The sequence below is a fragment of the Protopterus annectens genome, chromosome 2.part2 (assembly GCF_019279795.1).
Source record: "Protopterus annectens isolate FY-2018-M chromosome 2.part2, PAN1.0, whole genome shotgun sequence".
Taxonomy (NCBI): domain Eukaryota; kingdom Metazoa; phylum Chordata; order Ceratodontiformes; family Protopteridae; genus Protopterus; species Protopterus annectens.
This window is the reverse complement of record NC_056730.1, coordinates 412,432,346-412,447,908: the sequence shown is the minus strand read 5'-3', so window position 1 is coordinate 412,447,908 and position 15,563 is coordinate 412,432,346. Positions and strand designations below refer to the sequence as shown.

The 15,563-nt window shown below is 44.5% G+C and overlaps 1 protein-coding gene across 1 annotated transcript in view; it reads right to left on the bottom strand.

Moving 5' to 3' along the window:
• LOC122795949 (transcription factor TFIIIB component B'' homolog) overlaps nucleotides 1-15,563 on the bottom strand; it is a 700,162-nt gene that overhangs the window by 423,179 nt on the left and 261,420 nt on the right. The window contains exon 5 of the mRNA XM_044064432.1: nucleotides 5,723-5,937. Within this exon, the coding sequence (XP_043920367.1) occupies nucleotides 5,723-5,937 (215 nt within the window). The remainder of the gene's footprint in view (nucleotides 1-5,722; nucleotides 5,938-15,563) is intronic.

The following is a 15,563-nucleotide window of genomic DNA, read 5'->3' as shown; positions in this document are numbered from 1 at the left end:
CTTGTTTAAAGAAGGTAAATTTATTTTTTTCTTTTACTATATCGGAACTGACTATACTTGTTCCTAAGCAGAATGTATGTAGAGTTTTCACTTTTTTGTTCTGAACCTATTTGTATTGTGTGCCTTATATTTGCTATGTACTTGTGTCTTTAAAAAAAAATGCTAATAAAAAATCAGATTGCAAAAAAAAAAAGAAGCTCTGTTACATGGAAATGGAGAGCAAGATACAAGCAATTAAAATGTTTCAAGTCCCTTTTGTTTTATACACAGATCAGGCATATTTTTATCAACCAGGGGAGAAGTTGTGGATAGCAATAAAGAGCTGAAGGATTTTATTTTTTTTATTTTATTTTACATTTGTTGACCGGGCTAGTCTAGTTGGATACATGTCCATTTTCAGTAGAGGCCCGGGGAGAAAAACTCCACACATTTCAAATAACGTTCACATCTACAGAAGTACATATTCAGAATGCAAATACATTCACTGTAAAGAAAACAGAAGAGAATAAGACGGCAAGAGTCAAGTGGGCTAAGCTGATTCTTCCACTTGAACAAGGCGGTTTGGGATTACCTGATTTGTAGGGGTACTTCACAGCAACACAGTTAAGATTCCTACATACAACACACGCAGAAATCTATAATTCAAAGTAGAAAGGAATTAAGATGAATCAGGGCAAGGGGACTCAAGAAACAAGGAGAGAGTGGGATTTTGAATGCAGATCTTTAAAGAAAATAACAATAACCATACCGATTATATTCATAAAGTAACAAAGTATTCTAAGAATTAAACCAACAGGGGAATGGAGAAATGTAATTATGCTGCTAGGGATGACTGCAATTAGGGATAATGACAATAGGCAAGAAGGGGCTGGAACTTATTGGAGAAAATTGGGAAAAGAACCAAAGTATTGGCAGCAAATAATTAGACAGGGAAAGGTAACAGAATGGGAAGAGGCCAAGAATTTATTTGGACTGCAAACTAGAGACTGCCTTCCCTATCAAGGATTGATATCAGAGCATAGGCAAAGAGAAAGAAATAGGGGGAACCCTAAGTAAAAGACCAGCACTGGTAAGAGTTTTTAGTAGAATCTAGAACAGAAGCTGCCATTAAAACAGGAATAATTAGTACAGCATACAAAATATTGAGTGATAATTATAAGAATGAATCAGAAGAGTTCAGAAAGGACTGGGAAGAGAGACTGGATAAGCAATTCACAGAAACAATGAGGGGATATATGTATGTCTCCCAAACATGCAACAAAGTCCAGATAATTTAAAATATTTGCTTGGAAGTGTTTATATATACATTTTTATACCCCAAGTATCAGGTAGACCGCAATTGTTGGAGGTGTGATGGGGAAGAAAGAAGTAACTGGAAACATTTTATGGGAGTGCAATGAGCTGGTAGACTTTAAAGATTCCCTACAGACTGCTCTGTCAGAGATACTGGGTGAGCAAATTGGTGTAACTAAGGAAATTATTTTTTTGAGCTATGATACAAAATCGGAATTACCTAGACATAATAAGGCCTTGCTGAGTCTAATTATGGCGGTTGCCAAAATCACAATTACTAAAAAATGGAAATCGAAGTCTAAACAAACTTTACTAGAAGTAGTGAATATAGTAACAGAGATAAAACAACTTGAATTGATTTAGAAAAGGGTAGGAGCAAATTAAATACAAAAATGGGAATTGTGGAGACAATCCATGCAAAGGAGGAATGAGGTTTCAAAGAAGGCAGGATTTGAATGAGCTATGTAATGTCTGAATGACAATGACTGGATAGATTATAAATGATGTACAATGTCTGCAACTAAAATTATGTCAATATGGTTTGCTTTCATTTATATAAATAAATGACTGCCTATGTCATACATGATAATTTAATAAAGATGTTTCGTTTTTAGAAAAAAAAGAAGAGCCACAGAAAATTGAATGACAGGTATGTCATCTACTACTCCCTAGTTCTAGAAGGTGAGAGCTACGGCTCAACCAGTGCACAAAGGTAGGGTTGTGTCAGCTGACAGCCAAGAGCTGGCAACAGGGTGTATGCACTATTGGAACCATACGCCAAAGGTGATGTATGTCAATTAATTTTATGTGGTTTACGGAACAGGCATCAATTTATGGTCCACAAGGATGCTCTCCCACACCCACCATCAAAACTAAGTTGAGATGAAGGGGATTGCTGCCTAGATGGATACTGTTAGTGGGAGCAGTTACAATGTAGTAGAGCTGCTGATCAGGGCTGAATGCAGTGCTGCTAGATGTAGACGTAGCCATGGTTGATACCATGGCTTCTTAAGTAAAAGTGTTTATTAGCTTGCAACTGTAGCAAGAAGCTAGTTTGAGCGCTCTGCTACAGTTTCAGAAAGGTGTGGAGGACTTTTATGGGTACTTAGACAGGAGAACTGACCTAGACACAGCACTGCCCACACCTCATGACTGTAAATCTTGCAGCACGTGGAAATGCATGTACATTTCCAATATAGCAAATGAGTCCAGAATGACTTGAAACAAGGATTAGTGAGAACATTCCTCTACATTGAGTGCACTCTCTAAGCCAACAACTGGGAACTCCCAACAAAAAAAAAAAAACACACTGTGTGAGTTGTCTGCTGTTGTCAAGCTCAAGACACAAACATGGACATACAATATAGACTACTAAGGCCGCCTCCTTCTGCAGAGGTGGTTCAAATGTGGAAAAATCAGTACGGACAACTCAAGATGCAATTCAGCAAGCTGAATGCCAAAAAATGTATAGTCATACCCTTTGGGAAAAACAAGGCACCGACAAATTATCACATAGGCGGTAATCCATTAAGTACGGAAGAGGTAATCAGGGACCTAGGGACCCAGGTTGACAGTAACCTCTCATTTGACATGCCAAAGTGGTTAGGAAGACCTTCTATTATCATTTCACATCTTTATCAGACCAATGATCGAGTACAATGCCCCATTTGGGATGTATCTCACCCGACACCTGCAGCAGTTGGAAGACCAAAGTTCCTCACCAAGAGGATAAAGAGTCTTAAACATATGTCATATGCTGCCAGACTGAAAAAACTCCAGCTCTATTCAGTCGCATACTGCCTACTCAGAGGTGATCTGTGCCCATGCTCCACCTCAGAAAATCCAAATCCATCAGAGCCACGAGAACAAGTGACTTAAACCTCAACATAGAAATAAATAGAACGTGCTGGAGGGACAGATTCATAACCCAGAGGCTCCCTACACTCTGGAACAGAATCCCAGTCCATGTTAGGCAGAGCCCCTCACTGACTCTATTCAAGAGAAATCACTATGAACCTATGAAGTAAACATTTCACACATTCATATCTGGCAAGGGGAAGTTTAGTAGCTCATGTGAAGTGAGATAATGCCCTGTAAGGAACAAAAGACTACCAACAGTGGATGATTTTGCAAGAGATAGCTCCAACTATTCCTGGCCTCCAATACTTACACCGCCTTCTCCCAGTGTTCCTATGCTGACTCACGATTGTTTAAGGTTTTAAGCACTGCCACAGCCTTCATGGAGCTAACATAAGACTCAAATTTCTCTCCAAATGGTTGACAGTATGCTCCATTACCAGGCAGTCTGGATACTGCTGATATGGTTCCTGGCTAGTGATTTTATGTCTACATTAACATTTTGAAGTTTCTGGAATTTTAGAGACTGTGCACTAAGGAACAGGAAATGTATACCCTGGTACTTTCATTGAGAAACTGCATCCACAATTGCTCATACGGATTCTCCCACATTTAAATCATCTTGGTAGGTGATTAACATTAGTGCTGAGATATAATCTGCATGAATGACAAAAATCCCCAAGTGCAGGTTTTTTAAATTCCCTCCAAGCCTAGTGTATGAAGTCATGGGATGCAACAGTTGATGGCAAGAACATCCCCGGGCATGATGAAGAAAGAAGATTAGGAAATGTGTTGAGCTGGGGATTTCTGGATGCATCAAAAAGTCAACTAATTCTGAGACATGGGTGTTTGATATCACATCTAAAACCCATCTATCCTCATTAATGACTTTCCAAGCTGGAACAAACTCAGAATACTGGCTTTCTATGAGGACTCCTGTTGGGATGTCAGGGCTGTTACTGCACTACCCCATGAATACCTTCTCCGGGTAGACTTGGGGGGGGGGGGGTCACAACACCAACACTTGAGTGGTGTTCTTCATTTACAAAATGGTCCCTTCCTTTTGCAGGTTTTGGACTGCTCTATAGGAAGATGAGGAGGTAAGACAAGAATGTTATATATAGAAGTCCACAATGGATACTGACCATACTATCTTCTGGAGAAATACAGAGACAATTGTCTACACATTACCAGAAAAAGTCAAGCTCAAATACTACAAAAAAGGTTCCAGGACAGGCATGCTAACCAAACATTGTGAGTCCTCCATGGCGGGTATATCTGTGCAACTGTAAGCACCCTAACTATTTCAATGGCTTGAAATACAAGCTGACCCTCTGCATTTAGACTATAAGACATTGCGGGTATTCTTAATGCTGTACCTACATGACTGAGTTTAAGCTCAAATTAACAATATGCCCTTACCTTACCAAACGACCTGTCAGGGGACCCTCCCTTAGTCAGTCTAACTGGCACATTTTCTGTCTCTCTCTAACTTCTCTCTCTCTAATAAATCTTCCATGAAAATCCTGTGATTTAGAGAATGCATACCCTCCAATGCCACCTGACATGATGATATAAAGTGCCACATCAAGAGAGTATGCCTACCTAGTGAGCCTGCTAAATTACCCCAAAGCACTAAGTGAGTAGAATACATGCAAATCCAGATTAAATAAAGAAGGGCATATGTCATACCTGTAACTTTAAATAACGATTACAAGTTTTTAGGTATAACAAAATGAAAAGGAACTTGTACCTAACAGCTCAGGGCTGAAGATAGTCCTTGGACAAGTTCAAAGAACAACAAAACGCATGTTTCATAGCATATACCTACCCTCTTTACTGCAAATATTACATACAGGTCTTAAGTTTTTAAATGCATTTTTTTGTTTTTTTGACAGCTCTCTATAATGTAGTTCTATCTCACACTATTTCCCCGTCTTCTACCTTATTTCTTCCTCTTTCTATAGTTCAGACAAAATAAATCCCTCATTCTACAGAGTTCCAGTCACTGCTATAGCCTCCCTTTGAAAAGGAACATGTATTTCGTTTTTTTTTACTTTCCTACATCCACGCTTCAACTCTTCACAAACACCTTGGTCTTGCTTTCAAATACATTTTCTCTCTAAATTTCGTTTGATAAGAGTTTCACTTTCATTACATCGCCCTTTCCCATTTATTAAGTTCCTAATGTCATTTTGTGTTTTTAATGTGAAATGTCTTACGACTTCCTGAATATTCACATGCCTCCCCATTTCAGCACAGTTAGTGACCTTTTAATTGAATTTTCAAATGTCTATGTTTGGTGTGTTTTCTTCTCCATTTCTTACAAAGTTACTTTTCAAGGTTTAATCTCCATTTTGTGAGTACTACAGGATTATCATCTTGACTACTAAAAGGCCATGGTGGTTGCTCGAATAACTAAGGGCGTTTATTTATTTTTTTTGTATCCGAGCAAAAACACATTATAACATTTTGAACTGACATCAAATAAGTCTAACATGCTCTAAACAAACATTAAACAGACTCCATTTAGCTTTTTCTAACGCTGCTTTTTTCACCATTTTTAATATACCTTGCAAACTCATCCAAAGCTTCCTCTTGAGCACTGGACAATGGTGAGCCTTCTGCTCCCCCTTCCAGATTTTCACATCCAGACCTTTCTGGGGATTTCAGCTTGCTGGTCTGCAATATTTCTGCAGTAGAAACCACTTCATCATTCTTTGTTGGTGACTGGTCTTTTATCACTTCAGAAGAAGGCACTGCTTCAACCTCATTTGATGAATGTGTCTGAAATACAATGAAAGTTATCTATCATGAGCTTGCAGTTAAAAGAATAAGAAGTTATGTACTCACCATAACGTTCCATCTGAGTAGGTATCTTCATTTGTCTGCAACCTTTGGGATACGGATCCGATCTCGGATCCGAGCCGGCAACTTTTACCACAGCGTAGATCCGAGCTCCTAGCTCCTCCCTTTACCCATAATCCCCTGCCAACCCTGACTGGCCTCAGATCAAGTTTGCCCGATATAAGCATTATTATTGTGCCCCGGAAGGGACTTATCCAAGACAGATCCTATAGGTCAGGGGGAAGGAGGGGGGGATGGTTGCAGACAAATGAAGATACCTACTCAGATGGAACGTTATGGTGAGTACATAACTTCTTAATCTGAAGTAGGAACTTCATTTGTCAGCAACCTTTGGGACAGTCCCCAGCTACCTGAATCCTGGGTGGCCTTTATGGAAGAACATTCCGGAGCACTGCAGAGCCAAAGGATGCCCTACCTCTGGAGACAACATCCAGTTTGTAATGGCTGATAAAGGTATGAGATGAGGCCCAAGTGGCTGTGGAACAAATATCATCTAAGGGAACCCTAGATTTAAAAGCCACTGAAGTAGCGACGGCCCTAGTAGAATGAGCTCGGACTCCCTGAAGTTCAGGCCTTCCCGAACTCTGATACGCTAAGAGGATACAACTAGCTATCCACCGTGATAGTGTAACTTTAGAAATTGACTTGCCTAAACTTGTTTTGGCAAGGGAGACAAACAACTGGTCAGATTGCTTATGACCAACAGTTCAATGAATATAAAAACGTAATTGTCTGTGCATATCCAAGGAATGCAGTTTGTACTCTCCTTTGTTCTGGTAACTGGGAAAGAACATGGGAAGATTAATAGATTGATTAATATTAGCTTCTGAAGATACCTTAGGCAGAAAGGACGGATTGATCCTGAGGTAAACTCTATCTGGATGCAAGGCTAAATAAGGCGGTTTAACACATAGAGCCTGAAGTTCAGAGACCCTTTTAGCTGAAGTAATGGCCACCAAGAAGGCCGTCTTCCAAGAGAGGTATTTAAGATCAACTGTAGCCGCCGGCTCGAAAGGGGGGCTAGTCAAGGCTTGGAGAACCAAAGACAAATCCCATGGGGGTACTACCTCCCTGACCGGAGGTCTGAGAAGGAAGGTACCCTTGAGGAAAGCTTTACAAAGCTTGGAAGTAATTAGAGGGCCCGATTCATGCCCTACATGATAATGCGAAATCGCTGCTAGTTGTACCTTGACTGTAGAGCAGCTAGCCCCTTGATGAAAAAGGGTAGTTAGGAAATCCAAAACCGACGTAAGAGGTGCCGTGAAAGGATCGAAGGGATGGCGCTCCACCCAGATGAAGAAACATTTCCACTTACTTCGAGAGACTCTTCTGGTGGAAGGTTTATGTGCTGCTACTAGGATGGCTTTGACTGGTGAGGAGATTCTGGGAGTCCTTATCAGGAGTGGAACTGGAGCAACCAAGCAGTCAGCTTGAGGTTGACCAGGTTGGGGGCTGGAAGACCCAGACAGTGAGTAATGAGATCCGGGAGTGGATCCAGAATCCATGGTGGATGAATCAGGTGAGACCACAGGTACGGGAACCATGTTTGATGAGGCCAGAATGGGGCAAAGAGGATCATTTTGCTCCCCAGCCGACTGGCTTTCTGTAAGAGTTTCAGCTTCATGGGCAATGGAGGGTAAGCATAAAGGAGACTGGGAGGCCAAGCATGTACTAGAGAGTCTCTCGGGGACTCCCCCTGAGGGAGGATTAGAGAGAAGTAACTGTTGCATTTGGTATTTGAAGGAGAGGCAAAAAGATCGCAACAGAGTTGCCCCATTGGGCAAATATTTGTTTCGCTACTAGAGGATTGAGAGACCATTCGTACGGAGTCAGAATCAAACGACTGAGCCTGTCTGCTAGGATGTTGGACCGTCCCGGAATGTGTGGTGCAATAAGAAAGCGGTTGGTGGAAATCGCCCATTCCCACACTCTCATGGCCTCGCGACAAAGAGGATAAGACCTGGTTCCCCCCTGTTTGTTGATGTACCAGACAACAGACATGTTGTCCGTTTGTACTGCAATCGTCCCAATCGGAAGAAGGCTGTGAAGTGCCTGCAACGTCAAAAGCACCGCCCTCATCTCTAGGACATTGATATGCAAAGAGGTCTCTGCGTCGTTCCACGTGCCTTGGACCATTCTGCCTGAATAGTGTCCCCACCCCCACCCCAGGCGAGAGGCGTCCGTGGTCACTGTGGCGACGGGGGAAGCCATAGAGAATGGTCGTCCCGTGTGGAGACTCGGGGGACTGGAGCCACCACATGAGCGACCCTCTGCAAGCCCTGCTTAGAGGAATAGGATGGGACAGGGGGTTGCTAGACAGGGACCATTGTACTTGGAGGGTTCACTGCAGGACCCTCATATTTAGGCGGGCTAGGGGCAGTAGAGGAATAGCTGCTGCCATGGACCCTAGAGCCCTCAGGATCAATTCCGCCGGTGGAGCAGGAAGTCTGAGAATGGCCTGGACATGCAACCTCAGGTTCTGAAGGCGAGCATTATTCTGGAATCCAATCTCGCCCCTATAAAATCTATTACCTGTGTAGGGACCAGAGAGGATTTGGTCATGTTGATAGTCAACCCTAGACGTGGAGCAAGGTTGAGGAAATAATCCCTGCCTGAACAGAGCAGATGCCTTGTTGGGGCGATGAGGAGCCAGTCGTCCAGGTACGGAAAGACCTGAATTCCCTAAATCCTCAGGTGGGCCGCTATGACCACCAAGACTTTGGTGAACACCCTGGGGGCTGAGGTGAGACCGAAGGGAAGAGCCCTGAACTGAAAGTGACTGGCTCCCAGCCGGAAGCGGAGGAACCTGCTGGAGCGTCTGTCCACTAGAATACGGTAGTACGCATCCTTGTGGTCTATCGAGCACATCCAGTCGTTCTCTCGTAATAGGTGGAGAATAGATTGTAAGGTGACCATTCGGAACTTTTCTTTGGGTACTGCCAGGTTCAGGAGAGAGAGATCGAGAATGGATCTAAAGTCCCCCGTCTTTTTTGGCACCAGAAAGAACCTGGAGTAAAACCCCGATTTGAACTGATCTGTGGGGACGGGTTGGATGGCTCTTTTTTGCAAAAGCTGCTGAATTTCTGTAGCAGCTGCCTCCCTTTGATTGGGTGGTACGTCGGGGAGGCTTTTGGTTTTGGGGTTACAATAAAAGGAATTTGGTAACCTCTGGATATGATGCGAAGCACCCAGCGATCTGTTATGGACTCCCACATTGCTAGGTGCCTAGAAAGATGCCCCCCCGACTGCCTCCAGAGAGGAGCAGCCAGGCAACCCCTCAGGGGTTCTGCGTGGGCCTCTCAGAGAAAGGTTCTCTGGACCCAAAATTTATGGGACCCCCTCTGCCTCTTGGGCGTCATCCTCCCTGTCCTCCTCTGCCACAAGAGGATTGGTTGTCCAGAGCAGACTGGGACTGATGCGATTTTCGGAACCACATCTTCTTCTGACCCTTTTGGTTCTTGGAAAAGGACCTCTGGGGAGCAGAGAAGCGGACTCAGACAGCAGACAACGTCTTCCCGTCTTTCTCGCTCTGGACTAAAGTGTCGCGAACGGTTTTGCCAAACAGTGCAGAACCATCAAAGGGGGCATTCGCGAATGACGCCTTAAAGGGTTCAGAGAAGTCACAGTGTCGGAGCCAGGCCTGACACCTAATTACCAGGCCGGCTCCACCAGCTCTAGCGGCTCCTTCAGTGGCGTGTGACAAGAGCCACATAGAGGTGTTGGAAACTGAACATAGAGTAGACATTCGAAAGGAGTACAGTTGCTCGTCTCCTTCCGACATGGACTCTGGGGGGATGCAGCGTATTCTTTTATTAGATCTTGCTGCATCTGGATGACGTGTGCCATACAGTTCAGTGCTCTCATGGAGAAGGTTGCTGAACTGAAGACCTGCTTCTCCAGGCGGTCCATCGCTCGAGAGTCCTTACTCGGTGGGTGGACCGCAGAGCTCTCCTGAGCCAGCTCTCTCTTGGTGGCCGCTGCCACCAACATGGCATCCACGGGGGGACCACTGCTCCAGTGGGTTCTTTCAGCAGGGGGACTCAGGATTCTATTCAGGCACTTGGGGACTGGCTCTACAGTGTCTGACTCCTTCCAAGCCCTGGTGGAAATAAGGTCCACCAGGGGGTCGGGGGGAGGGGACACCCAAGAGGTAGATGGCCCTGCTTCGAACGCCTCTAGGAATACGGACTCATCGGAGGAAGCCTTGGGGGCAGACCACCATCCCCTAATCCTGAGCATTTCCATGATGTCTCCAAAGGAGACATCCGCGGGGGGGTGACCTTGGGGAGCTTTCCCCTTCATCTAAGTCCGTATCTTCGGTAAGGGACTCGGGTGAGTCCACGTGCCTCCTCTTACACTTGGCTTTGTGAGGGACCTCCTCGGGGGGGATGTCTGAGGAAGACTCACCAGCAATATCACGTTCCAAAGGAAAACCCAGAGACGCTGAAGCAGGCTGTCCCGAAGGCCGGGCGATGGCAGCCCGGACCAGCTGAGAGGGAGTGCAGGGGGGAGCCAAAGCCAGAACCGGAGGTTCAGATGCACTCAACAGTGCCCTCTCCACCATCGCAAAAGCCGAGGGGGAGCTACTCTCAATAGGCTCCGAGAGTCGGCTCCCACTGGGATCCGAAGTGGGGACCAGATCCAGGGCCGAGACCCTCGGATCCGAAGGACCCGTGTGCTCCAACCGGGACGGAGCCGAAGTCACACAAAGTCCCTCTGATCCGAAGCTCAGCCCACGGCTCAGAGAGGTCGGATCCGACAAACTCGAGGGACCAGTCGGAGCCAAAGTAACCAGTACTGTCGGCTCCGACCCACCCCTGGATCCAACTCGGCTCCGAATGCTCCGAACCCGGGAAGCGGGACGGAGAAGGAGCAATTGGAGCAAAAAATGGGATCGAGCTCCCCCCCGGAGGGGGGGGGGATGCAAGAGCACTCTCATCTGCAGCTGGGCCTGGATGAACCTCCTCATCATCCAGTCCATGTCTGCATCTGACATACTGAAAGTGGACCTCGACGAGGCCACCGAGGCAGACCTAGAGTGTCGCCTCGATGACCTCGACGGTGACCGGGTCGCCTCCTCCCCAGGTCCCGGTGAAAAACAAGGGGACCGGAGCAGAGGAGGAGGCGATCCAGAAACCCTGGCTGGAGAAGCCCGCTTGGCAGGTGGGGCCGAGGAAGAGTCCTCGGCCCGCCGCTTATGGTGTTTCTCCTTCCTTTTGGTTTTTTCGGCCTCCCTCTCCTCCGGAGCCGAAACGGGAGGTTGAGTCCCGAGCGGAGGGAGGGAGACAAGGGTGGCTACCACCGAGGGCTGGGTAGTGGCCACAGAAGAACCGGAGGCCGGAGCCAAGTCCGGGGGCAAAAGGCCCGCCAGGATCAGCTTCGACCTCCGATCCTTAAGTGCCCTGGGGTTGAACGCTGCACAAATCGCGCATCCCGAAGAGAGGTGTTCAACCCCAAGGCACCTAACGCACTGGGTGTGGTCATCCGCCGGTGAAAGCTTATGGCCACACTCGGTGCATTTTGAAAAGATGGCTTTAGGGGCCTCCGACATGTTGTACAGAAAACACACTCACTAGGCCCCTACACACACCACACACACACACTACGAACCAGCGAGGGTAGGGAGGAAAGAATTCTACAAAAAGATATAAAAGAGGGAACCTGAACAGTCTTACACACTCACACAAGAGAAAGTACTAAAAAAATCAAGTTTTTCTCACAAAATTCACTGAACTACCAGGAGCTTGAAATCCAGCTAGTAGGCTTGAAGCAAGGCAAACTAGATCTGAGGTCAGTCAGGGTTGGCAGGGGATTATGGGTTAAGGGAGGAGCTAGGAGCTTGGATCTATGCTGTGGTAAAAGTTGCCGGCTCAGATCCGAGATCGGATCCGTATCCCAAAGGTTGCTGACAAATGAAGTTCCTACTTCAGATTAAAACCATTTATACTGTAACATGACAGATTAACAGGAGTAACATTTTTATATACTTTTTCCACAGTAAACTATATAATTGTGTAATGTCCCAAACTAATACTGCATTATGTCACTTCTTTATTCTTTTCTGAAGTTCTTCTGCAGAAGACAATGCTTTACGTTTCAAACATAAAATACTAATCAAAGCCAATAAAAACCGAGATGCGTAGCTACTTAAACACTAACACAGTTCAGAATGCTATTCCACCCAAGAAGAAAGGTCAAAATACCAACATTCAGTGGCATGCCTGTTAAGAACCATGATAGGATTATGTCAGCATTTCAGTTAGCATGTCATATAAGCATACTACTCATAAGTGTGCTGTATTTAAAATTTCCCCACTCTAACGCCATTTTTAGCAAAGCTAAAAAAATACATTTTCACTGAAAAGCCAAAATGCAAAAGCTACACCCCCAAAGACAAAATCCATATGGCTTACTACTGCGTGCCACTTGTAAGCAGTATCAACACTTGTTTGACTCCAACATCCCTGTGATACTAAACAGGACCACTTACAGACTGAGGGGAAAAAACAGGCAAGGATACAATTTTTACTAATGAAAACCCTTCATTTATATGATAAACATTTACAGTAGACCCACACTACAAATTCTGAAGAATACATATTCATAATACAATTATGAACACACAAATAAAGCTTGGATCAACTGCAAACCTACATAAATTTAATTTCTTTTAGTTAAACATACCAAAATTAAGTCATCTTCTTTCGGCTGTTCCCGTTAGGGGTCGCCACAGCGGATCATCTGTTTCCATTTCTTCCTGTCCTCTGCATCTTGCTCTGTCACACCAACCACCTGCATGTTCTCTCTCACCACATCCATAAACCTGATCTTAGGCCTTCCTCTTTTCCTGTTACCTGGTAGCTTCATCCTTAGCATCTTTTTCCCAATATACTCAGCATCCCTCCTCAGCACATGTCCAAACCAACGTAATCTTGCCTCTCTGGCTTTGTCTCCAAACCTTCCAGCCTGGGCTGACCCTCTAATACACTTATTCCTAATCCTATCCACCCTCGTCACACCCAGTGCAAATCTTATCTTTAACTCTGCCACATCCAGCTCTAACTCCTGCCTTTTTGTCAGTGCCACTGTCTCCAACCCATATAACATAGCTGGTCTCACTACCCTCATGTAGACCTTCCCTTTCACTCTTACTGGTACTAGTCTGTCACAAATCACACCTGACACTCTTCTCCACCCACTCCATCCTGCCTGTACTCTCGTGCTTCACACCTCTCTTCCACACTCACCATTACCATCTAAACTATTGATCCCAAGTATTTAAACTCATCTACCTTTGCCACCTCTACTCCTTGCATCACCATTCTTCTATCCTCCCTCTCATTCACACACACATATTCTGTCTTAGTCCTGTTGACCTTCATTCCTCTTCTCTCTAGAGCATATCTCTATCTCTCCAGGGTCTTCTCCACCTGTTCCCAACTCTCACTACAGATCACAATGTCATCTGCAAACATCATAGTCCACGGGGACTCCTGTCTGATCTCTTCTGTCAACCTGTCCGTCACCACTGCAAATAAGAAAGGGCTCAGAGATGATCCCTGATGTAATCCCACCTCCACCTTAAACGCATCCGTCACTCCCACCACAGACCTCACCGCTGTCACACTACCCTCGTACATATCCTGTACCACTCTTACATACTTCTCTGACACTCACGACTTCCTCATACAATACCACAACTCCTCTCTAGACACCCTGTCATATGCTTTCTCTAAGTCTACAAAAACACAATGCAACTTCTTCTGACCTTCTCTGTACTTCTCCATCAACACTCAGTGCAAACATCGCATCTGTAGTTCTCTTTCCTGGCATGAAACCATACTGCTGATCACTAATCATCACGTCCCTTCTTAACCTAGCTTCCACTACTCTTTCCCATAACTTCATGCCATGACTGATCAATTTAATCCCTCTGTAGTTACTACAGCTCTGCACATCACCCTTATTCTTAAAAATTGGTACCAAAACACTTTCCTCTCACTTTCCAAGATTTCATTAAACAATCTGGTTAAAAAATCCACTGCCATTTCACCTAAACACCTCCATGCTTCCACAGGTATGTCATCTGGACCAAGCCTTTCCATTCTTCATCCTCTTCATAGCTATCCTTACTTCCTCTTTGCTAATCCATTGCACTTCATGATTCACTATCCCCACATCATCCTACCTTCTCTCCCTCTCATTCTCTTCATTTATCAACCTCTCAAAGTACTCTCTACATCTGCTCAACACACTCTCCTTGCTTGTATGTTTCCCTCATTATCCTTTATCACCTTTACCTGCTGCACATCTTTCCTAGCTCGATCTCTCTGTCTAGCCAATTGGTACAGGTCCTTTTCTCCCCTCCTTAGTGTCCAACTTTTCATACAACTCTTCATATGCCTTATCCTTGGCCTTCGCCACCTCTCTCTCTGCCATGCACCTCATCTCCTTATACTCCTGTCTACTTTCTTCATCTCTCTGACAATTTCACTTCTTTGCCAACCTCTTTCTCTGTATACTCTCCTGTACTTCCTCATTCCACCACGTCTCCTTGTCGTCCTTCCTCTGTCCAGATGTCATACCAAGCACCTTTCTAGCAGTCTCCCTTACTAGCTCTGCTGTAGTTACCCAGCTATGTGGTAACTCTTCAATGCCATTCTTATGTGCAAGATAAGGCAAAAAAAAAAAAGATAACTTCAAACTGCTTTTCTTTCTATTTTTTAAATATCTATATTAGACTGTTACATTAAAATCTGTAACATGGGTTTATATAAACTAATACAAAATAAAAAAGTAATTTCCATTGCTAGTGTCACGCAGTACATTTTCTTTTAACAATTTTTATTCCCCTCTAATATTACATAATTTGCTTAATTTCTGCCATGCCTTAAACCTCACTCATTCTCCAAAACATTATTTAGCTACTAATAAACAGATTCCTCCCATAAAGGGTCTACCTCACATACCCGAAATAACACAACCACAGACCAGATCACTGTGACGAGAACGCCAAAACTTCAAATAAACGATCCACAAAGCTAAAATGTTTCCCAGGGTAAGCAACCACTGGGCCAAAAATACATGGAGAACATACCGCACCATGTACAACCTACCCAGGTGGGGGGCTGCACCCTCCCCCAAACTAAATATACCAACACTGGGATCACACTACAGTTGTGAAAAGGGTAAATCTCCCCTTGTTGGCCTTGTGATTACTTTTCTTAACTTTGTTTCAATCTCTTTGGCTGTTTCTTCATCCCATTTCATATCCTGTACATTTGAACTTCTTATTCTTTCTTTTACTACTTCTATCCATTTATCTTCGATGTTCCATGGGATCTTCATAGATATTTCTCCAAAATATATCTATGTCTTCTTTTTTTTGGTGGTGTATCAATTCCTTTGGCCTTACTTCCCAATTCTCTATAAAACTTTTTGGGTCATCAAATTGTTTATTTTGATATTACTCTGGAACTCCCTACCACCGAACATCCGCACTACCTCCAACCACTCTACCTTCAAGAAGTCACTTTTCTTACACC